General features: G+C 39.6%; 1 protein-coding gene across 2 annotated transcripts in view; it reads left to right on the forward strand.

The window, feature by feature from the left end:
- The window catches only part of LOC133638690 (syntaxin-binding protein 1), a 99610-nt gene that overhangs the window by 34247 nt on the left and 40244 nt on the right, over positions 1-25119 (forward strand). For both annotated transcript variants that reach the window (XM_062031541.1, XM_062031542.1), the window contains exons 3-11: positions 1027-1108; positions 3555-3631; positions 4147-4225; positions 5058-5161; positions 15487-15635; positions 18935-19019; positions 19115-19245; positions 24113-24220; positions 24317-24377. In XM_062031541.1, coding sequence (XP_061887525.1) covers positions 1027-1108; positions 3555-3631; positions 4147-4225; positions 5058-5161; positions 15487-15635; positions 18935-19019; positions 19115-19245; positions 24113-24220; positions 24317-24377 — 876 coding nt within the window. The remainder of the gene's footprint in view (positions 1-1026; positions 1109-3554; positions 3632-4146; positions 4226-5057; positions 5162-15486; positions 15636-18934; positions 19020-19114; positions 19246-24112; positions 24221-24316; positions 24378-25119) is intronic.

Consider the following 25119-nt stretch of genomic DNA (forward strand, 5'->3'; position numbering starts at 1 on the left):
TTGTTGTATTATCCTCTTTAACTATTATTAATCGACTTTTCTGTTAATAGCGCCATAATGTATATTTTAATTTATTCTATTCTACTGATAATCTATTGATATTACCAATGCTATTTATGAGCCACTCTGCTTATATCCTATTCTATTTAATATATTTAATATGTATATACTATTGTTCTTGTGGTACTCATTGGGCTTAATTTCACTCGTGTCTAATTTGTGCTGATATGACAATAAAGTCATTGAATCCGTTTTGTAACGTGCTTCCATCTACACTTCTTAAACTTTACTAAGCACTTATTTCTTGTGTCATAAAGCTGGCTTAACGATTAGCTTGCATTCTTGTCTGCTCTTGCTTGTTCTTACTCGGTGTGTAACATGATTAGCCTTGTCCTCCAGTGATAATATTACTTGTAAGAAATTGTATTTATTTGCTGCAATGGAGGTGATGATAAATAACTTAGGGGAGCTGCTAGTCGCCTCTATCAAAATAAATAAAACCCTCTAACAACCAGAGGGCATCAGTTTTTTTGATTGTTATTGAACAGCATTAATCGGCATTGGCCGATCACATACTTTTCAATATTGATCGGGACACTCCTAGTAAACAAAATATGAGTGTGGATGAAAGGACAGACATTTAGCTGGTTGTCATAGGTTTGTGATTGACGTTGAGTTCCCTTTTTATATTTCTACTATAAGTGTGTATGCTGAGCGCACTGGAGAATTGCGTAATTAGACGGTAAAAAGTTGGCAGCTATTGAAGGCTCCTTTATGGTCAGATATAACTGCCTTGCATGCAATACCTCAATTTCCTGCATAGCAATAAAAATATATATTTTAAGGCTATTTACTTGTTGTCACACAACTCAATATTATTATTTTGAAGCTAATCTAAATTATATATAAATAAGTCTACCCTCAAATTTTCTAAAACTCTTGTCTTAATTAAGGTAAAGGGCTATTAACCCCATCATCTATTCTTGACATAGCGATGTGGTTAGTTCAAGTGTCTCTGGTTTCCAGGCCCTGATTGTGGACCAGCTGAGTATGAGGATGCTGTCTTCTTGCTGCAAGATGACAGACATCATGACAGAGGGCATCACCAGTAAGTCTCATCTTTCTAAGTGAATGAGTGAATTACATTTTATATAGCGCTTTTCTCTAGGGACTCAAAGCACTATACCTAGTATGTTAAGCAGTCCTAGGATTAATGTGTTGCACAATAACATAGCATACGTTAGTAACGCCATTAAAACAGGAACCTAATAAATTACTTTTACATATGTCAGAATGCTGTTTCTAATACGTTTGATGTAAGCTGGCACACTACTTTTGAGGTTGTATGTCAACAAAACGGTGTCAAAAGAACAGCAACTTCACTGAAGGAAGTATTTCTTTACTAATGCAAGCAACAACCACCACTGCAATCCAAATGAACTTAATATCAAATAGGGCACGGGTATCAAACTCAAGGTTCGGGGGCCAAATCACATTATTTTAGGTGGCCCGCGAAAGCCTAGAAATAATATGTGTTAATAAAACACTTAATCTTTTCTTACTAAATATATATTTGTTCTTTCCCCTTTTGACATTAAATATCCTGTACAGCATGCAATTGCATATAGTTTAAAATTCAATATTATCAAAATCTAAATATTATATTATGTATTTACAAAAATATTTTTTGTAAAAAATAAAGATAAATACTGTACTTAAATATCTGCTTGACTTATGATTTCAAAACAAATTATCAATCAAATTGTAGACTGTAAAATTGACAATACATTTTACGGTTAAATTCCGCCGACTTAATTTTTTACCGTAAAATCAACTTTGGTGCTGTTTTTTTTCCATATACAGTAAGACACTAAAACATTAAAATACAAACAAAAAAACATTAAAACGACAAGATTTTACAGTAAAAAAACCAAACTGGCAGCTCTGTTGCTTGAATTTTACTGCTAAAACAGTGGTATTTTTTTCCATTTATTCAATTTTTTTTATGCTGTATACAGTATACTTTCACTGTAAAATTCTGGTGACTGAGCTGTCTGTCAGTTTTTTAAAGTAAAATGTTTATATTTTTTTGCAGCTTATGTAAAAAAATATATTGTTAATGTATTATATATATATACTTGTATATTCATATATTACTCATTGTTAAAAACGGCCCTCTAAGGGCAACCATAACTGCGATGTGGCCCTCAATGAAAATGAGTTTGACACCCCTGATACTGCATAGAAAACTTAACTAGGGCTGCAACTAACGATTAATTTGATAATCGATTAATCTGTCGATTATTACTTCGATTAATCGATTAATAATCGGATAAAAGAGACAAACTACATTTCTATCCTTTCCAGTATTTTATTGAAAAAAAAACAGCATACTGGCACCATACTTATTTTGATTAATGTTTTTCAGCTCTTTGTACATGTTGCAGTTTATAAATAAAGGTTTATAAAATAAATACCGTAATTTCCGGACTAGAAGCCGCTACTTTTTCCCCTCGTTCTGGTTCCTGCGGCTTATACAAGGGTGCGGCTTATTTACGGCCTGTTCTTCTCCGATACCGACGAAGAGGATTTCGGTGGTTTTAGTACGCAGGAGGAAGACGATGACACAATGATTAAAGACTGACTTTTCATATACCGGTAGGCTGGTTATTTTGAGAACGTACAGGCGAGCACTTTGTATTACTTTGCACCGTTGTATTATTTGTACTCTGCACGAATGCTGTTCGCCATGTCAAAGATGTGAAAGTTTGATTGAATGATTGAAAGATTTATTGTTAATAAATGGGACGCTTTGCGTTCCCAAACAGTCATCTCTGTCCCGACAATCCCCTCCGTGGTAGCAAGAACCCCTATATACTACGGTAATTACACATCAAAACCCTGCGGCTTATAGTCGGGTGCGGCTTATATATGGAGCAATCTGTATTTTCCCCTAAATTTAGCTGGTGCGGCTTATAGTCAGGTGCGGCTTATAGTCCAGAAATTACGGTAAATTAAAAAAACATTTAAAAAAAAAAAAAAAAAAAATTGCCTCTGCGCATGCGCATAGCATAGATCCAACGAATTGATGACTAAATTATTCGCCAACTATTTTTCTAATCGATTTTAATCGATTTAATCGATTAGTTGTTGCAGTCCTAAACTTAACACAACATTTATGTAGACACACACACAACTACTGCTACTATACGGGGAAACAACAATTGAACAACAATAATTAAGTTGCGCTAACAACACGCGGTGAACAGTGACATCACGTCGCTTTGCAACAGTCACTGCCTTTCAAAGGCGCACACACACACACACACACACACACACACTCTGCTCTCATGAAACATCTCTCAACTACACGTGCCAGATATTTGAAGGTTTATAAAAAAGTGATACATTATTAAAAAATAATTATGTTCAGTATTTATTTACTTTTTTGGAAAGTGACGAGTTATATATTACTTACTTTATAAAAGCAATTAGTCTAACACTAGTGTTGACTGTACTTCCGCAATAAAATCTGCAATGTGATTTTCTTCTAGTTGTGGAAGACATCAATAAGCGACGAGAGCCTCTTCCCACCTTGGAGGCCATTTTCCTGATTACACCAACAGAGAAGGTTAGCATTCATGCGCTCCTCTTCCTCCTTCCTCTCATTAGAACAACAATGGCGTCAGCTGCTGCCTGTTCAAAAAGTCATTTTTTAGCTTAAAAATTTTAAACCATTATTCAATTATCAAATTTTTTTTTTTAATGATAATAATAATAGAAAATTCTGCTTTTTAAAATTTACTAAATGATTATTCCTATAACTCCTTCCTGCTCTGTCACTGATAAGAATATAATGACAAATGATATAGGAAGACACTGTGTGCAGTCAGAAAAGTAAGGGTTCGATTCTTAGTTGGAGCATTTCTTTATGGAGTGGTGTGTTTGTTGTGTGCACTCCAAATTGTGCATACATGTAAGTGTGAACTGTAAATGGGTATGTCCAAGTCCAGGGTGTACCAGCTGGGATAGGCTCCAGCTGACTCTAGAAAATAATTAAAATGCATCTTTACATAAGCAAGTGTGATTGTTATTGACGTGCTGACGTGACGTGATGTGATTTCCTGTGCTTCTCGTCCTTTTCAGTCTGTCCACACCCTCATTGGAGACTTCAAAGACCCTCACTCAGCAAAATACAAAGCAGCCCATGTTTTCTTCACTGACTGTGAGTACTCTCAAGATGGTTGCTTTTTTGTTTGCGAGGAATATTGGAGTTTAGTCTTGGATGAAGAAGGAATATTGGAATGTTAGTGAGTGCATGTATATGGAGGGCCAAATATGACAAAACTAAATAAATAAATACCTCTATAAATAATTACTTAAATGTGTCATTAATTAATTATAATTGAAATTAAATACATAAATGTGTATTTACATGTGTCGTTGATTAATTAATTATAATTTGAATTAAATACATAAATGTGTATCTAAATGTGCCATTTTTTATTTAATGTAAAATTACATTTAATTATTTATCATATAATGAATTATTGATTTCATTATTTTATGATTTGAATTAATTTTTTCACAATTGAATTATACAATGACACATTTAGGAATGATTTATTTAATTTTATACATTTCATACTTAATTAATTTTGTCCCATCAAGTGTAAGGATCTGCCCACTGATTTTGAAGGCTAAGTTTGACAGATAAAATAAAATAAATATAAAATAATTTTGTGAAGCGCTGACACACACATTAATGAAATAATTAGATAAATAATTAAATAAATATTTATTTAAATGGGAATTTTATTAAATTAAGAAATAATGATATCAATAATTAATTAGACCATCAAATAATCATAATCATAAGACAGACTGACTTTTTTTATGTTTATCCTGGTCTTGGTTGCGCCAAGCTAGAACCTATACCCTGTACACAGTGTACATACAGTAAACTGTACAAAGCCACCAGTCTGCTTTATTAAGTGTATTTATTTGTTATAAATGAATGTTTTCTTTAATGATGATTGTGTTCCTTGTCCTACCAGCCTGTCCTGATCCTCTGTTCAATGAGCTGGTAAAGAGCCGTGCTTCCAAAACCATCAAGACTCTGACGGAGATCAATATCGCTTTCTTGCCCTATGAGTCTCAGGTAAACATACTTACTGTGGAGGGTTGTAGTTTGGTCAGAGATTATTGCATACATACCAGTGGTGTAACGGTACACAAAAATTTCGGTTCGGTACGTACCTCGGTTTAGAGGTCACGGTTCGGTTCATTTTCGGTACAGTAAGAAAACAACTAAATATAAATTTTCTGGTTATTTATTTACCAAATTTGTAAACAATGGCTTTATCCTTTTAATATTGGGAACACTATAATAATTCTGCCCACGTTAATCAACATTAAACTGCCTCAAGTTGTTGCTCAGATTAAATAAAATGACAAAACTTTTCTTCTACATATAAAAAGTGCAACATTAAACAGTTTCAAGTCAGCTCATCATGCTTAATTTATTACAGCATTTGGGAAGCCTGTAGTTGATTTTTATTATGTAAATGTTATATTTTTATCAACATGTGATAGCAGGGACCCTGCCATTGAAAACTAGGCTGCTCCATTACTAATGATTAATGTAACTAAAGCTGAAAAAATAGTACAATAGCAATAGGAGAGACTATTCATCCCTGAACACTATGGAGTTCATGTAGGCTTAATGATGCAGTTACATTATTATTTCAACTATCAGAGACAGAAACTCTTCATTTAACAAAATGTCCTTTTTTGCTGCTTCAACACAGCTCAATCAACACAGAAAAAGGTAAAGTGAAATAACAGACAGACAGGGCTTTGCTGTCCGTAACACACACACACACACACACGCACACACACACACGCACACACACACACACACACACCGCAAAATGAGCTAACGTTACGCTAAAAGCTAATTAGCCTTCACCTCAAGCCAGGACTGCGAGCGAGCTGAGCTGCAGTTTATATTTCTAGAACGTCAACGGGCTCATAGTGATGTTACTAGTAGTTGACCGGGAGGTGTTTATAATCATTTGGGGAGAGTCCGCTGCCTGATGCTTACCTGCTAAATACCTACCTGCTCATAACCACGCTGGAGCACTGACTCCATGCGCTCTCAATACGCACTGCTGATTGGCTGTTACCGCTCTATGTATAACCAATCAGATGGTTGTGTCGGTGGGACAATGCTGGGTGCTGTGTAGAGTACTGACAGAAACAGGCAGAAGGAAGCATATTAATACTTAATATGTTCACGTGGAAACTCGTTCGCTACACCTCTGAACCGAACCAAATACACGTACCGTTACACCCCTAATACATACACATTAAGTGTCGGGGTCATCCCTTCATAACCTCTTAGCAGGTAAAATTCTGCATAAATTATCTTCATATAAAAATAACAACGTTTTTAATTGATGGGTAATGCAATTGTTGATTTCATTATCATCTAGTGAAAGAAAATCAAAATGTAGACTTCAAATGTAAATGGTAAATGGGTTATACTTGTATCGCGCTTACCTTCAAGGTACTCAAAGCGCTTTGACACTATTTCCACATTCACACACTGATGGCGGGAGCTGCCATGCAAGGCCCTAACCACGACCTATCAGGAGCAAGGGTGAAAGGTCTTGCTCAAGGACACAACGAATGTGACTAGGAGCTGGGGATCGAACCAGGATGTTATTTTAAATACTGTCTAAATACTCAATAATTTATTAAATTAATATCTGATTGTAAAAACAATAAACCAGAGTGAAGTTATAAAGCTAGTAGTAGAAGTTGTACAGGCGAGTGACATTTTTGACACCCTAGCAACCGTAATTTTTTGGGGGTAAATGGTAAATGGGTTGTACTTGTATAGCGCTTTTCTACCTTCAATGTACCGTATTTTTCGGACTATACGGCGCACTTGAAATCCTTTCATTTTCTCAAAAATCGACAGTGCGCCTTATAACCTGGTGCGCCTAATGTACGGCATAATTCTGGTTGTGCCTACCGACCTCGAGGCAATTTTATTTGGCACATGGTGTAATGATAAGTGTGACCAGTAGATGGCAGTCATACATAAGAGATACGTGTAAAGTGCAAGATGACGCCAGTAAACAACACCAAAACTTAAATTGTTCCATTGAGAATATAGAACGTTACACACAGCGCTCAAAAATCTGTCAAAATGTTTTTAGTACGACTTCGGTAAGCTATGAAGCTGCACCGCTTGATGGATTGTCGGCGCATTAAACTTACAAGTATTATTATGGTGCGTGTATAAGGACCGTTAAATGGCACCTATTAGCAGACATATTATCTGGTGTTTTGTTTCGCAATATTATGCAAAACCAACTTTTCTTACCTTCTGGTACCTGCTGATCTGTATTTGGGATCTGCATAAGTCCTGAAAATGTGCACGCGTCTGCCATTGTAGTCCGTGCCAACGCCGTAGTCATAATTGTCTTCTTTTGTGGCATTCTTCTTCTGCTGTTGCCATTTCTAATATAAAGTAGTGTAAAGTTCTTACTCATATCTGTCAGTAGACTAGCTATCAAAGCGCTAAAAACTGCAGTGGGTTTACATTATTCACCCACGGAACTTTAGTTCTTGGAGGTTTCCGGTCGGACGGTTTTTCACGGGACACATTTCCGGCGTTGATGTTGCACTAGTGAGCCACGGATGAGGAGATACTGCTCTGTTATTGATTTAAGTAAAGTCTTAATGTAATTTAAACAGTTAGCTCTATCTTTTAACACGTCTTCCACTCCCGTCCTTGCACGCTACACCGCTACAACAAAGATGACGGGGAGAAGACGCTGTGAGCCATGTAGATAAGACCGCCCACAAAACGGCGCATCCTAAAGAGACGCTCAGAAAGCTACTTGAAGATGATCTGTAAAACATAATCTATGCAACACTTTGACCAAAAAACCACCATCACATGTTATGTAGACCGCAAGATAATGTTTTAAATTTAGAAAAAAATTATAAAATGACCCCTTTAATGCGCCTTATAATCTGGTGCGCCTTTTGTATGAAAATAGACCTGAATAAACCCGCTCATCGGCAGTGCGCCTTTAATCCGGTGCGCCCAATGGTCCGACTCAAAGTCTTGATCAAATAAATGACATGCATTCAAGAAAACATTTTAAAAATGTCCCTGTATTACATTTTAACAATACAATTGCATTTGTGTCAAAATATTTGGGGCCTTTTTTAAGTTAGTTTATGCAAGCGATTAATCAACATTTTAAAGTATGATTAACATGATTACAAAATTGTTATGTCAACATTATTTATTTATTTATTCGTTCAAGACAGTGCATATTAATGAACATCTGCACAGTACAAGAGTAAATATGCCAGATCATAAGCTCATTTCCATTTGTTGTCTCCAGGCAGGTAACATGAACAAAAGAACATATACAGAAGGACAAGTAACACAAATATTGCTAAGCATCATCTTCTCTGTTGTTGTTGCTCTTATTTTGTTCTTTGTCCCCATTTTGACAATTCAAGTCCATTTCTCCTTCATCTTCATCCTTTGGTCTCGCTATCTGCCGACCCACAATGCTTTGCTCCCCCCCTATTATTAGTTCAGAGTCAGTGATTTTCTGCCCCAGGCGAGCGCTGCCTCGTAAGTCCCGCCTCCAAGCTGCCACAGGCCCCCCCCTATTGGTTGAGCTGAAATCCACACGGCAGGCGTTAACCAATTGTTGCGAGGCCAACGCAAGCAGAGCCCCGTCTGCAACGCAGGAGCCTGGTCATGTGACTATGGGCAGATAGGGTTGGAAGCAGCAGGGATAGTGATTTATGAAAGGGGAGGAGTGGAAGAAAAAAAAACGCGAATGAGACGGGGAAGGAAATGAGCCAAGGACATTTAGCGATTAGAAGGGGAAGAGTAATGAGAGGGTAGAACATGGGGTCGGGGTTTGATATCGTATTGATCCAAATATAAGGTTTTACGAAAAAAAAAAAAAAAAGTCTTACTTTTGAGGTCTAGAGACTTATCCATCAATTTTCTATAACGACTGGCCTCAATAGTGTCACAGGTGAGCTGGAGCCTACTCCAGCTATCCTACACTCTGAACTGGTCGCCAGCCATTTGCTGGGTTTCACATGACGTTAAAGGACAACTGTTAAAGGAAAACTGCATTTAAAAAAAAAAAAATGTTGTGGAGGTTGCTCTCGTGGGTCCTCCAGTCCAGACCGCCAAGCATGGACATGAGAGCCCGGGTTTCAGGATGTAATATGGGTTTATTTTCAGGGTTTTGCATTCTTTTGCTTTTCAGCACAAAGTCTGTCTCTCTGGGTTCGTGTCGGTGTCATACTTGCCAACCCTCCCGATTTTCCTGGGAGACTCCCGAATATCAGTGCCCCTCCCGAAAACCTCCCAGGGCAACCATTCTCTCGAATTTCTCCCGATTTCCACCCGTACACCAATATTGGGGGCGTGCCTTAACAGTAGTGATGGGTCCGGCAACACCGATGCATCGAGCTCATAGAGCGATACCCTGTGTCGGTGCGCGTATCGCTTTTAGAAAGTCACGTGACCGAACACGAGCTGTTTTGGTCACGTGACCAATCATAAGCTGTTCTGGTCACGTGACCGCTCATGAGCTGTTCTGGTCACGTGACCGCTCATGAACTGTATCGCACTGACGCCTGCGCGCCAAACTGTGTTTATTAGGAAGCGGCGCAATGCGTGTTGTTGACGAACACCGTTAGGGCCGCATGTAGTCACTGTCACTCAAAGTTGCATTTCAAAATTACACAGAATAAATGTGTTTATTTTGTTTAGAATTCAGATGGGTTTGATTTGGTGCGCGGCATATATTTGCTGTGCGGCGCACATTGTGCGCAGAGAACGCCTGAGCACTGCGCAATTGCGCAGGCGCGCACCTTAGAGGGAACGTTGCTCACAGGGCACAGAGGAGGCGTCAGTGCGATACAGTTCGTGTATCGGTCACGTGACCAAAGCAGCTCATGATCGGTCACGTGACTTTCTAAAAGGGGTACGCGCACCGACACATGAGCTCGACGCATGCGCCGATGCATCTGTGTTGCCGCACCCATCACTACTGTTACTAGAGAAAGTTACAGGAATGACGGCGTGGCGAAGTTGGTAGAGTGGCCGTGCCAGCAATCGAAGGGTTGCTGGTTACTGGGGTTCAATCCCCACCTTCTACCATCCTAGTCACGATACATGTTCACAATATTTATTGACTGTATCTAAAAAAGATACAAATATATTTTTATTTAAATGAAGATATGAAATAATCCTAAATGAAACACAATGACTTGGTTTATATTATTGTATATAGTAGGTCATAAAATCAGTGTCAGTTGAGTCGGTCCATAGGTTGCCTGTAGGGATTTTTAATGTCCAGTATCGACACAGTATCGACACAGTATCATTACAGTTTTGCAATGTGTCGAAACGCTTCATGAGGCCTCATCAACCCATCACTACTTAACAGCACTGCTTATAGCGTCCGCTTTTCCTCCATACAAACAGCGTGCCGGCCCAGTCACATAATATATGCGGCTTTTACACACATGTAAGTGATTGCAAGGCATACGTGATCAACAGCCATACAGGTCACACTGAGGGTGACCGTATAAACAACTTTAACACTGTTACAAATATGCGCCACACTGTGAACCCACACCAAACAAGAATGACAAACACATTTCGGGAGAACATCCGCACCGTAACACGACATAAACACAACAGAACAAATACCCAGAACCCCTTGCAGCACTAACTCCTGCGGGACGCTACAATATACACCCCCACTACCACCAAACCCCGCCCCCCCCCCCAACCTCCCATCTCCCGAATTCGGAGGTCTCAAGTTTGGCAAGTATGGTCTGTGTCGCTCTCGCTCCAGCTCCAACAACTCTCTCCTCCCGGCTGCTGCCTTTTAACAGAGCGACAGGTGATTAGATAACCAGGCCCAGGTGGGCCGTCTACGCACCTGTCGCTGATCTCGAAGCCGGTCCTGGCACACCCCGCTTCGCTGCAGGTCCACATGCCACGCCCCCCTCCACAGTTGTCTATTGTCCACAATCGTTATGTGAGGCAAGAACACACGTATTTCTGTCAGGAAATGGAGGCGACCAACCCCAAGATGCAGAGATGACAGGTTTGGTGCAGGAAAACATAATTTTAATGTCCAAAAAATGCAAGGAAAACACGAACCAGAAACCAGGAAACAGGCAAACTTGAGACAGCAAACAGGAACCAGGAAGAACTGAAGACAGCAAACGGTCTAAAGCGTTCAGCATACAGGTCACAGTCCACAGCATACAGCTAGTAATACTGCAGCCCTGACTGGAGGGAGAGGCAGGTATAAATAGGAGCCTGATTGGCAATCCAGGTGTGCCAGATTGCCAATCAGGTACAGGTGAGGCAAACAAGCACTCAGGGAGACATGCAGGAAAGGGAAACAAAATAAGAGCGCTGACAGGAAATAAAACAACACAGAGGAAAAAAACAAAACATAACCAAACTGTCAGTGAGAATCCTGACAATTTCCCTTTTCTGTGCGTTCTAAGTAATAAAAAGCTGCTTGCAAGAGGTGGCTAACAATGCAGGTAATGGGAATTCATATATTTCGCCTATAAAGCCCTCTAAAAAACGCCTGCAAAAACCGCCAACAACGCTTTATTTACATCAGGGGTGTCAAACTCATTTAAGATCGGGGGCCAAATGGAGAAAAATCTACTCCCACGTGGGCCAAACTGGTAAAATCACGGCATGATAACTTAAAAATAAAGACAACTTCAGATTGTTTTCTTTCCAAATAGAACAAGCACATTCTGAAAATTTACAAATCATAATGTTGTTGGGGGTTTTTTACGCGTACATCTTGCGGTCATTAGTATTCTACCTTTGTCGTTATTTATACTTTCGGAATAAATTATGTGATAATTGTCAGGCTTGGTCAAAAATAGGACTCAGATGCAGAGTAGGGAACAATCCGGCAGGCTTTTATTTTGAAAGCTACTTTTCACCTCCTGAGTCAGGGCAATACAACATAGGCTTTTAATCTGACAACTCGGCGAAAAAGGTTCCACAAAAAAAGGAACAACCGAAAATCACTCCGAAAAGGAGGAAACAAAAAATATCAATAGCGAACTATACTTATCGCAGGATATAATCTATGAAATTTATCAATAACAAAAGACGCTCCAAAACGAGGGCGAACCAGTGGCTATGAAACTTCTTCACTGTTTCTTATCTCGAAAAATAGTTAACAAAAAATGTCACTCAAAAAATTTAGGAAAAAGGAGAAACTGTAAGAAAAAACTGAGACTCACTGTCAGGTTCAAACACTGTTGACATCTTTTAAACAAGACAAGAAGCAAGGAATTAAACAGAGACAGAATTACATTTGGCTCAATTGAGGAGAGCGCGTCTGGGCTGTACTCTTGTACAGTCTCCATCACGCTCTGGCGAAAGATTGTACGCCTTCTCTTTTATTTGGACTATCCCTGATTACATGGTAAACAGCTGTTTCTAAGGGGGGGGGTCGTAAACAGCCATCGCCTTTGGTTACAGAACAGTTCAAAGCAAAGGTCGTAAACAGTTCACAGAAAAGGTCGTAAAACAGTTCACAGAAAAGGTCGCCTTGAGGGGAGTCAGGCCATGCTTCCTCTCCACTTTGTAGTTCTTGGGTCAAGACAATATCTTTCTGTTGATTACAATACATGAAAGAAACAGAACACCTTCATGTTGCTTCCCATCCTACACAGTGGAGTTTTACAAGCCTTCTGCTTGGTAGGATTAAAGACAGCTTTTGTCCTCTCGCCGGGAACTCATGGAAACACAAGGTTTTGTGATAACTTAGATACAATTATTCTAACACTCACCACTTCAGCTGCAAAACTATATAACCAAAAATCACTCTGCTTAGGAGGAGAAAAGGAAACTCAAAATACCAACAAGGGAATTCAGAATCAGGATAATCAAAAGCGAGACGAGACAAGGCTTGGGCATGAGGCTAGAGAGGCACGAAACAACGAGACATTCTGGCACAGAACAAAGGGAGGCGTGGGTTTATAAGACACGTGGGGGTAATGGGGAACAGGTGGAAACAATCAGGGATCAGGGATGACGTCAGACTGATGACACAAGAGGAAGGGCAAGTGACCTGAAATGAGAGGAGAGTTACTTTTCAAACTAAAACATGAAATTCACAAGACATAAAAAACCAAGACAAGACATCCCTCACCACGGTGTGACAATAATACATTACAGGATGTTATTTATGTAGTTTGCTCATTTTCCTCGACTGGTGGTTTATATTTTTTTTTACATATGTAGCATCATCTACAAAGATACAAATAATTGCTATTGCGACATATTGTGGACACATTTAGAACAGCAGTTTCTTTCATTCAAAAATTTAGGCTCATTTTTATACTTGGCAAACTCATCCCAAACTCATCCCAACATGCTGTGACCTGCATGTTAACGAAGCTGTAGCAACATTGTTATTGAAGGAGCTAACGCAGAGGAACTACTTTTCTGGCGTAGTGATACAGCGCCCTTGTCCACAGTGCCTCAGGCTACTAAGCTTGCTACTTGAACGTCTTCTCACCTGTGTAGTGGAAGGTTGCGGCACCAAGCCGAGAAGTTGGCCAACTTAGAAATTCTACACACCATGCTAAAAACCCAAACTGTCTGAAACAGTGGATGCTTGCTTTCAAGGAATGTAACGCAGCATAAAACCAGACAACATCGCTAAAAAGGCCCATCAAATGCGCATTTGCTCCCAGTAGTTTTTACCTGAGTGTGGATTGTGTTGAATTTAGCAGCTAAAAGGGCACAAGCCCTGTTCTGAAAGATACAACCATCCCATCGGAGACAGTTGTATTATGTTCCTTTTTGAAACCTTTAGCAATAGTGCTGCATGATAACGCTCCAAGGCTCTCACAAAGTCTGCCATAATTAGTTGTTGATACTTACAGCATGTATATAAAACATTGTTTGAGGTTTTTGGATGTTTTTAGAGTGCGCTAGTCCACTACAAAGTGAAAAAAAAAGTTTTTAAAAAACAAAAAAACGCTAAGAAAGGTTGCTGCTGTGTTAAACCTGGAGTGGAGTCAAGTCAACAACACGGTACTTTCGTGTGTTCATCTGGTAATAAATGGTAATTGCTTAATAATATATATATTGTTTTTTTAATTTAACATTTAGAAGACAGCTGATTAATGTGCTGTCCACACTGCAAAAAGTCAGTGTTCAAAAACAAACAAACAAAAAATACAAAAATTAGGGGTATTTTATTTGAACTAAGCCAAATTATCTGCCAATAGAACAAGAAAATTTCGCTTGTCAAAACTTTCCAAAACAAGTCAAATTAGCTAACCTCAATGAACCCAAAAATAACTTTAAAATAAGTATATTCTCACCAATAACAACTGTACTACTATATGAGTACGTATTTTCTATTGTTTCATTGAAAATAAAACAGCAAAGTCCATTTGGCTGTCATCTGTTTTAATATGAGACACAATTGTGTCAAAGTCATGATTTTTTTTTTTACATGCTTAAAATAAGAAATGATTACTTGAAAAAAGTAGTTTTATACTTGTGAGTGTTGATGACACAGCTTTGCAACAGTTGATATTCTAGTTTCAAGCATGTTTTACTCAATATAGGTCATAAAATCTCAGCAACAAGCTGTAATATCTTACTGAGATCATTTAGGACCAAAACCCTTAAAACAAGTAAAACACTAACATACAATCTGCTTAGTAAGAAGACTTATTTTGTCAGACAGAAAATAAGCAAATATCACCCTTATTTGAGATATTTAATCTTACTTAGATTTCAGTTTTTGCAGTGCAGTCTTGTTTTCTTACACTTCTGAGTATTATTATATTATGCAATAGACTTTGCATGCAGTCGCAATTCCAAGACATTAGATGGCGGTAGTACATAAACTACATTGCACCACACAGTATATAAAGGGCAGTTTTGCAGAACTTTGAAAGTGTCAGGATGTTGCCATATCGTTGTTAAATAAAGCCAACAAAACTGAACATATGTGTTATTTGTAGTTTATATACTATCACAGCAAGTATTCTTTCATTTCAGTTTGCCCAAGGTGTGTTTCGTAGCAGGAAGTAGTCTTTGCCATTAAGTTGAATGTGCAGTCTTGTCTTTTCTTGAGTCCTACAAAGTGTTTATACTGTAAATATTGTACTTACCACACACCAGCTGTTTGATTGTAACATGCATCTTAGTTATTGTGACCAACGAGCAATTTTTTGTTTAATATGATTGTTAAATGTAAAAAATAGAGACATTCTGAAAATATATATTTTCAATTAAAACCACTAATGGTTTATTGAGTGGTGATTTTTTTAGTTTTTGTTTTGGAAAATGTAACTTTGACAAAGTTGCAAAGTGAAATATGATTTTGTGTCTGTGTACAGGTGTACTCTCTGGACAATCCTGATGCCTTCCACAGTTTCTACAGCCCCCATAAGACACAGCTGAAGAACCCTGTGATGGAGAGGCTGGCCGAGCAACTGGCCACGCTGTGTGCCACCCTGAAGGAGTACCCGGCTGTCAGATACAGAGGGTGAGCACGAAGGGGGAGGCGGTACAAACCGACACAGGCACATCTGGGTGGAACCAGAAGTGCTGCCAGAAATAATAAAAATAAATAAATGAATAAAAAAAATAATTATATACCGTATTTTCCGGACTATAAGCGCACTTAAAATCCTTTTTTCCCACAAAACCCGACAGTGCGCCTAATGTACGGAATGATTCTGGTTTCGCTTACCGACCTCGAAGCAATTTTATTTGGTACATGGTGTAATGATAAGTGTGACCAGTATATGGCAGTCAAACATAAGAAGTACGTGTAGACTGCACTATTATGGCAATATGACCCAAGTAAACAACACCAACATTTTACATGTTCCATTGAAAATATAGAACACTACACACGTCGCTCAAAAATCTATCAAAATGTTTTAGTACGACTTTGGTAAGCTATGAAGCTGCACCGCTTGATGTGCTGAACATACGAGTATTATTATGGTGTGTGTATAAGGTGGGGGTCGGCAACCCGGGGCTCTAGAGCCGTCTTTAGCGCCGTCCTAGTGGCTCCAAAAATGGAAAAAGATGAGGGGGGAAAAAAATTTTTGGTTTTAATATGGTTTCTGTAAGAGGACAAACATGACACAAACTTCCCTAATTGTTATAAATCACACTGTTTGTATTAAACATGCTTCACTGATTCAAGTATTTGGCGAGCGCCGTTTTGTCCTACTAATTTTGGCGGTCTTTGAACTCACCGTGGTTTGTTTACATGTACAACTTTCTCCGATTTTCTAAGACGTGTTTTATGCCACTTCTTTTTCTGTCTCACTTTGTCCACCAAACTTTTAACGTTGTGCGTGAATGCACAAAGGTCAGTTTTGTTGATGTTATTGACTTGTGTGGAGTGCTAATCGGGCATATTTGGTCACTGCATGACTGCAAGCTAATCAATGCTAACATGCTATTTAGGCTAGCTTAGGCTGACCATATTCTGGAATCCCAAAAAGAGGACACATATATGCGTGCCAAGGCATATATGTTATATATGCATATATTTGCCAATGATACTCGAACTTGCTTCATAAGTAATATATTTATTTAAATAAAGCATTTTTTCTCCTATGTTGACAGTAGTGTTGGTGCTAGGAATTTTCAAAATGGGGTCCCAGGGACCCCATCAAATCATACAAATGGGGTCCCACAGTAAATTTTTGGGGTATCACTTTTTTGTAAGCGTTTTGAAAACAAATGACAAATGTATGCATTATCCTGTTATATCTCACATTCTATGTTGTGTTTTGGAAAAAGGTTGTCATAAACGAGCTCTCGCCCTGCACAGCTGTTTTGTGCTTTGTAGTGTCGATATGGGCTTGTAGATCTTTATTTGCCACAAATATACACGTTCCTGCTTTGCACACAGTGCATTCTGCTTCCCATGTATCACGGCCAGGACCAAAACACAAATACTTTTTCCGCAAATCATCCGTGAAGTTGCATTTACTTTTCGGCATTTCTTGTTTTCATGTCTGTCTCCACTCACTAGCTTTCTCGCTCTGTGTCTCTGCCCCTCCCTCACGAATGTTTCTGCGTGCGCACCTTCACAGCTTGTTTTTTTTAACCCCTTCTTAACTTAACCCTAGAGTCTAGGGTCGGCAACCTTTATCACTCAAAGAGCCATTTTGACGAGTTTCACAAAAGAAAGAAAACAATAGGAGCCTCAAAACTCTTTTGAAATTTAAAATGAAATAACACTGTATACAAAGCTTTTTTTTGCTTTGTGCAATGTTTAAACCAGGGGTCTCTGACACACGCCCCGGCCCGCACTTTAATATGACAGTTTAAAGTTAATGCAGCCCGCGAGATTCTCATGAATGGCGTTCAACAGCGTCATAGTTGCCAATCCTCCCACTTTTCTCGGGAGACGCCCAAAATTTGGGCGTGATGGCACTGTTTTTAGCGCCATCTACAGCATGCTAAACAGCTTACCTGCTCGGCCACATGGTGAATGCATCTTCTGCTTTCACACGAAATTAACAGCAAAGCTTACTTGCTCAGCAGCCACACAGCTTACACTGACGGTTGCCGTATAAAAAACAACTTTAACACTGTTACGTTACAAATATGCGCCACACTGTGAACCCACACCAAAAAAGAATGACAAATGCATTTCTGGAGAACCTCCGCACCGTAAAACAGCGTAAACACAACACAACAAATACCCAGAATCCCATGCAGCCCTAACTCTCCCAGTCTACACGCCCTGCTAGCACCAACCCCCCCTCCCTGCGTGCGTCAGTTGAGGTTAGAGAGTTAGGGCTGCATGGGATTCTGGGGTATTTGTTGTGTTGTGTTTATGTTGTGTTACCGTGCGGAGGTTCTCCAGAAATGTATTTGTCATTCTTTTTTGGTGTGGGTTCACAGTGTGGCGCATATTTGTAACGTAACAGTGTTAAAGTAGTTTTATACAGGCACCGTCAATGTAAGCTGTGTGGCTGTTGACCAAGTATGCCTTGCTGTCTCCCACGAGTGCAAGTTAAAGCTTCATGCAACATGAGACCTGGCTGGCATGTTGTTTGTGCAAGTAATAGAGAGGACAATATATTCAGTGCCATCACGGCGCGCCCTTAATTTAGTTGTTAGGGGTTGCCGATCCCTGCCCAAGACGTACATTGAAATTACACGCAACCCTAACTCAACCCTAACTCAAAATGCCGGACATTTGAGGCATTTAAGAAACCCCGCCCGGACGCCCCAGACACACCCGCAAAAGAGGACAAGTCCGGGGAAAAGAGGACGTATGGTCAGCCAAGGCTGTACATATTGCATCATTATGCCTCATTTGTAGCTATATTTGAGCTCATTTAGTTTCCTTTAAGTCCTCTTAATTCAATTTATATCTCATGACACACTATCTGTATGTAATATGGCTTTTAATTTTTTGCGGCTCCAGACAGATTTGTTTTTGTATTTTTGGTCCAATATGGCTCTTTCAACATTTTGGGTTGCCGACCCCTGGTATAAAGCAAGACATATTATCTGGCGTTTTTTTCGTAATATTATGAGAAGCAACTTTTCTTACCTTCTGGTACCTGCTGATCTGTATTTGGGATCTGCATAAATCCTGAAAAATTGCACGCGTCCGCTTTTGTAGTTGGTGCCGACACCGTCGTCGATAAGCTTCTTCTTTTTCTCTAAGTGGCCTTAAATTGCCCAGGTCTGATTTAGATATTGAATCACAAGTTCCAGTTAATTAATACCGCTGCTATTAACTCAGACAAAGTTGAAACAAAAACTAACACATTTTTACACTTGTATCTACGTATGTTTCAGGGAGTACAAAGACAATGCGACTCTGGCTCAACTGGTTCAGGACAAACTTGACGCCTACAAGGCTGACGATCCCACCATGGGAGAGGTGAGTGTCTTGTTTCCCCTGTTGTCTCCAATAATTTCATTTTCAGAACTTCTTATCGAAAGTATTATCATTGTTCCATTTGTTTCCGTGTGCAGGGTCCAGACAAGGCTCGCTCACAGCTGATCATCTTGGATAGGGCCTTTGACCCCGTTTCACCTGTCCTGCATGAGCTCACCTTCCAGGCAATGGGCTACGACCTGTTGCCCATTGAGAATGATGTTTACAAGTACAAACGATAACTCAATAAATACCTTTATCAGTGGTGTCCAAAGTGCAGCCAGCTGGTGGCTTATCCCCCCCCAAAAAATTAATGAGTAATACAAGTTTGTCAAGGTAACAAGCTGCATCGGAGAACCAACTAAAAAAAGTACAGTGCTCCTAGAGCGCAGCAGGCCCTATTTCCCAATATGCTCTAAAAAAATCCTGAATCCAGACAGTTATCCGGATCATCCCCAAAATCTAATCATGTTGTCTTTATCCCATTTCCGACATTCCCTATAAGTTTAATCAAAATCCGCTCATAACTTTATGTTAGATTTATGTTCTGTACTGACAGACAGACAAACCCCAGTGAATACACAACATAAATATAATAGAGTGATTTTTTTTTTTAAAATCAGATTAATCACACTCTTGAACTGTGATTAATCATGATTAATTATTTGCGGTCATATATACATTTGCTTAATAAAATACCTTAATATTTAGATACAAATTGGTAGTCAGAATGTCATACAGCAGTGTTTTTCAACCACTGTGCCGCGGCACACTAGTGTGCCGTGAGATATTGTCTGGTGTGCCGTGGGAAATTATGCAACTTCACCTAATTTATCCCAAAAATATTTTTGGCAAATCAATAATTAGAATCTGCCAATAATGTGCCGTTGCTTAGTGTCTGTGCTGTGTAAAACTCGGCAGGGTAACCACGTAATACTCCATGTCAGTAGGTGGCAGCATTGCTTTGTAAAAGTCGGAATGTGTCGGGTGAGACAAGGATGGTTTGTTGTGATCCCGATATGCAGACCACAGTGGGAGGCAGGGTGCAGGTAAAAAGGGTATGTAATGCTTAAACCCAAAATGAACGAAAGGAAAAGGCTATGCAAAACAAAAGTCAAACTGAACTGGCTACAAAGTAAACAGAGACAGAATGCTGGACGACAGCAAAAACTTACGGTGTCCACAAAGTACATCCGTACGTGACATGAAAATCAACAATGGCCACACAAAGAAGGATAGCAACAACGTAAATAGCCTTGCTTGCTAACACAAAGCAGGTGCGCGGAATAGCGCTCAAAGGAAGACATGAAGCCACTACAGGAAAACACCGGCAAAACAGGAAGGGCCACCAAAATAAGCAAGACAAGAACTAAAGCACTACACACAGGAAGACACCAACACACTCAAAATAAGACACGACAACTTGGTGGAGTTAATTTTTTAAAGTTTTCTGCTGGTGGTGTGCCTCCGGATTTTTTTTATGACAAAAATGTGCCTTGCCTCAAAAAAGGTTGAAAAACACTGTCATACAGGAACATCTTTTAATTGAAAAAAAGTAATTGAGTTAGTAACTCAGTTACCTAATTGTAAAAGTAATTAATTACTCAACAAAGTAACTTATTTTTCATTTTGTTATTTTATACACTATTATGTTCAATAGCATATTTAATGCTTTAATATGTTTGTATTAATTGATTGAAGAATAAAAAACACTACATATAGTATTTTAGAACAGTTAACATTTATATGAACTCAATAGATTGCACTGTGCCATATGATCCATCCATCCATTTTCTACCGCTTGTCCCTTTCAGGGTCACGGAGGGTGCTGGATGCATTGAAATTAAAATATATGAAAAAATTAATATTCCGTAAAGTAACAACATTAAATATTGAAAGTACAAAACCCAATATAGTACCAAAAAATTTAAACTTAGGTAAAAAGACACAAAGAAAGATTTGGCCTTTAAGTAGTGCAATTACCGTATCTGCACCTGTGTACCAAAATACAGCCTGAATTAACTTTAGATAACTGTTTAGAAAGTTTTTTAGGCAAATAAATGACATGCACTCAAGTAAAATGTTTAAAAACATTCCTGGATGACATTCTGACAATAATATAATATTTGTGTACAAATATTGGATTATTTTCTTAAGCTAATTTTAATTATGCAAATGAGTAATCATGATAAATCCAAATTTCAAAATGTGATGAATCTGATTTTAAAAAGTGGCTGCATTGGGGCTTGTGGTTGGCATGTGTTGATGTGTATTTCGAGTTGTTTGAGGCAGACGTGGATAAACTTTTTTCCCTGGACGTAGCGTGCATGTTACATAAACATTCTTGCCTTTAATTTCAATGTGCGAAAAGTAGTGCCGGTATTTGCCTTTGGAGAACGCTTTGAATTCCCCTACATTACATATATACTTACATCATGTATAAAAAAACTCAATGGAGGTGCTTGGGTGTTTTTTTAAGGACTTTATAGGCAGAATAGAGTGGGTCCCTTTGATAGGCTGCATTGTAAGCGGACTTTTGATTGCATTTTTAAAATATTTATAACGCAAAAAAAACATCCATCGTCATGTCCTTTATAATGATTGTGAACGATAGGCAAAATTCCAAAAAAAGTGCAGTTCCCCTTGAAGCATACTTGCCAACCCTCCCGATTTTTCCTGGAGACTCCCTGTGAAGGGCGTGGCCTGCGGATCTGCAGCAAGGCGGGATGTGCCAGGACCGGCTTCGAGATTAGCGACAGGTGCATAGATGACACAGCTGAGAGTGTTTGTCTGATCCCCTGTCGCCCTGTTAAAGGGAGCAGTCGGGAAGGAGAAAGTGGTGGATGGTGGAGAGCAAAGACGAGCGCGAGCGAGAGCCAGACAAAACGCCGGAGGAAAACCATTTGTGTGCTCACTGGAGAAAGAGACTTTGCACATTTATTGAAAAATAAAACTGTTTTGCAAACTTGGAAGAGCCCGAGATGTCGTTGATTGATGGTCCAACGAACCCGGAGGAGCAAGACCTCCACACTCCCGAATTTCAGTGCCCCTCCCGAAAATCTCCCGGGGCAACCATTCTCCGGAATTTCTCCCGATTTTCACCCGGACAACAATATTGAGGGCGTGCCGTGATGGCACTGCCTTTAGCGTCTACAACCTGTCGTCGCGTTCACTTTTACTACATACAAATAGCGTGCCGACTCAGCCACATGTTGTACGCGGCTTCTGCAGACACACGTAAGTGACTGCAAGACATACTTGGTCAACAGCCATACAGGTCACACTGAGGGTGGCCGTATAAACAACTTTATCACTGTTACAAATATGCGCCCCACTGTGAACCCACACCAAACAAGAATGACAAACACATTTAGGGAGAACATCCGCACCGTAACACAACATAAACACAACAGAACAAATACCCAGAATCCCTTTCAGCCCTAACTCTTCCGGGCTACAATATACACCCCCGCTACCACCAAACCCCCCCCCCCCCCCCCCATCTCCCGAATTTGGAGGTCTCAAGGTTGGCAAGTATGCCTTGAAGTTGGTCTCCCACAGTTAAGTTAACGTACCACTGATAGTCACACACACACGAGGTGTGGTGAAATTACACTCTGTATTTGACCCATCTCCTTGTTCCACCCCCTGGGAGGTGAGGGGAGCAGTGAGCAGCAGCGGTGGCCGCGCTCGGGAATCGTTTTTTGGTGATTTAACCCCCAATTCCAACCCTTGATGCTGAGTGCCAAGTAGGGAGGCAATGGGTCCCATTTTTATAGTCTTTTGTAGAGATGTCCGATAATGGCTTTTTTGCCGATATCCGATATTACGATATTTTACAACTCTTAATTACCGATTCCGATATCAACCGATACCGATATATACAGTCGTGGAATTAACACATTATTATGCCTAATTTTGTTGTGATGCCCCGCGAGATGCATTAAACAATGTAACAAGGTTTTCCAAAATAAATCAACTGAAGTTATGGAAAAAAATGCCAACATGGCACTGCCATATTTATTATTGAAGTCACAAAGTGCGTTATTTTTTTTAACAAGCCTCAAAACAGCAGCTTGGAATTTTGGACATGCTCTCCCTGAGAGAGCATGAGGAGGTTGAGGTGGGCGGGGTTGGGGGTAGGTTCTTGGGGGTGTCTCGGAAGAGTTAGTGCTGCAAGGGGTTCTGGGTATTTGTTCTGTTGTGTTTATGTTGTGTTACGGTGTGGATGTTCTCCCGAAATGTGTTTGTCATTCTTGTTTGGTGTGGGTTCACAGTGTGGCGCATATTTGTAACAGTGTTAAAGTTGTTTATACGGCTACCCTCAGTGTGACCTGTATGGCTGTTGATCAAGTATGGCTTGCATTCATTTGTGTGTGTGAAAAGCCGTAGGTATTATGTGATTGGGCCGGCACGCAAAGGCAGTGCCTTTAAGGTTTATTGGCGCTCTGTACTTCTCCCTACGTCCGTGTACCACTCCGTACAGCTGTGTTTTAAAAAGTCATGAATTTTACTTTTTAAAACCGATACCTTCATTTTAAAGCATTTATCGGCTGATAATATCGGCAGTCCGACATTATCGGACATCTCTAGTCTTTGATATGACTCGGCCGGGATTAGAACTCATGACCTACCGATATCAGGGCGGACACTCTAACCACAAGGCCACTGAGCAGGCTAGTTGGTCTCCCTATGTCCCAATCGTACAAAAGTCCTGAATCCAGATGTTGATCAGGATCCACCCCAAAATGTAATCACTTGGTCCTCTGACGTTTCCTGAAAGTTAGATGAAAATCCGTCCATAACTTTTTGAGCTATCTGTAGTGGAATGAAAGAAACAGAGTGAAGTCTGTTGTCGGCTTTCTCTCTGTGAGGGGAGGCGGGGCCACAAGCATACGCACACAGAGTTTGACGCTTGTAAGTAACGTAGTAGATAGAATTAGCATCAGCCCCAAAATGTAATCAGTTGTTCCTTATCCAATTTTTGACATTGCCTGAATTTTCTGTACGTGGCCCTCGCTGGAAAATGTTTGGACACCACCGCCCTTAAGACTGGACATTTGTATAGAACAAGTTGTAATTGTGTATTCGCTCAGGTATGACACCAGTGGCATGGGAGACTCTCGTGAGAAAGAGGTACTGCTGCATGAAGACGATGACCTCTGGGTGAGCCTGAGACACAAACACATCGCAGAGGTGTCCCAGTGAGTACTTTTCCTAATAATCCCTACAGTTTCTCACTGTTTTTTTAATACTGTACCCAACAATATGACAACATTGTACTCTCTATGAACATGAAGGGAAGTGACACGTCAGCTGAAGGAGTTTTCTGCAAGCAAGAGAATGAACACCGGAGAGAAGGTAACATGAAACTAAGGCTGCGTTCGCACTGTACTCTCGTCTGGACCAAAAATGAGAGGAAAAAGATAGTTCATAGCTCATCATTCACCATTTGTCATGAACATATTCATAAAGTAAGAACTTGATTGGATATCTTTGTGACATATTACGTGTCTTGAAATATATACGTATATATTTTTTTAAACTTCCTTGTGCTCTATATTAGGGATGGCCGATATGGCCTAAAATCTATAACGACAAGATATATTGCAGCCCCCTGCGATAACAATATACAGTATATCTCTTTGGCATATACCGTATTTTTCGGACTATAAGTTGCTCCGGAGTATAAGTCGCATTTTTGGGGGAAATTTATTTGATAAAACCCAACACCAAGAATAGACATTTGAAAGACAATTTAAAATAAATAAAGAATAGTGAACAACAGGCTGAATAAGTGTACGTTGTATGACGCATAAATAACCAACTGAGAACGTGCCTGGTATGTTAACGTAACATATTATGGTAAGAGTCATTCAAATAACTATAACATATAGAACATGCTATACGTTTACCAAACAATCTGTCACTCCTAATCGCTAAATCCCATGAAATCTTATACGTCTAGTCTCTTACGTGAATGAGCTAAATAATATTATTTGATATTTTACGGTAATGTGTTAATAATTTCAGACATAAGTCGCTCCTGAGTATAAGTCGCACCCTCGGCCAAACTATGAAAAAAACTGCGACTTATAGTCCG

The sequence above is a fragment of the Entelurus aequoreus genome, linkage group LG21 (genome assembly GCF_033978785.1).
Source record: "Entelurus aequoreus isolate RoL-2023_Sb linkage group LG21, RoL_Eaeq_v1.1, whole genome shotgun sequence".
Taxonomy (NCBI): Eukaryota; Metazoa; Chordata; class Actinopteri; order Syngnathiformes; family Syngnathidae; genus Entelurus; species Entelurus aequoreus.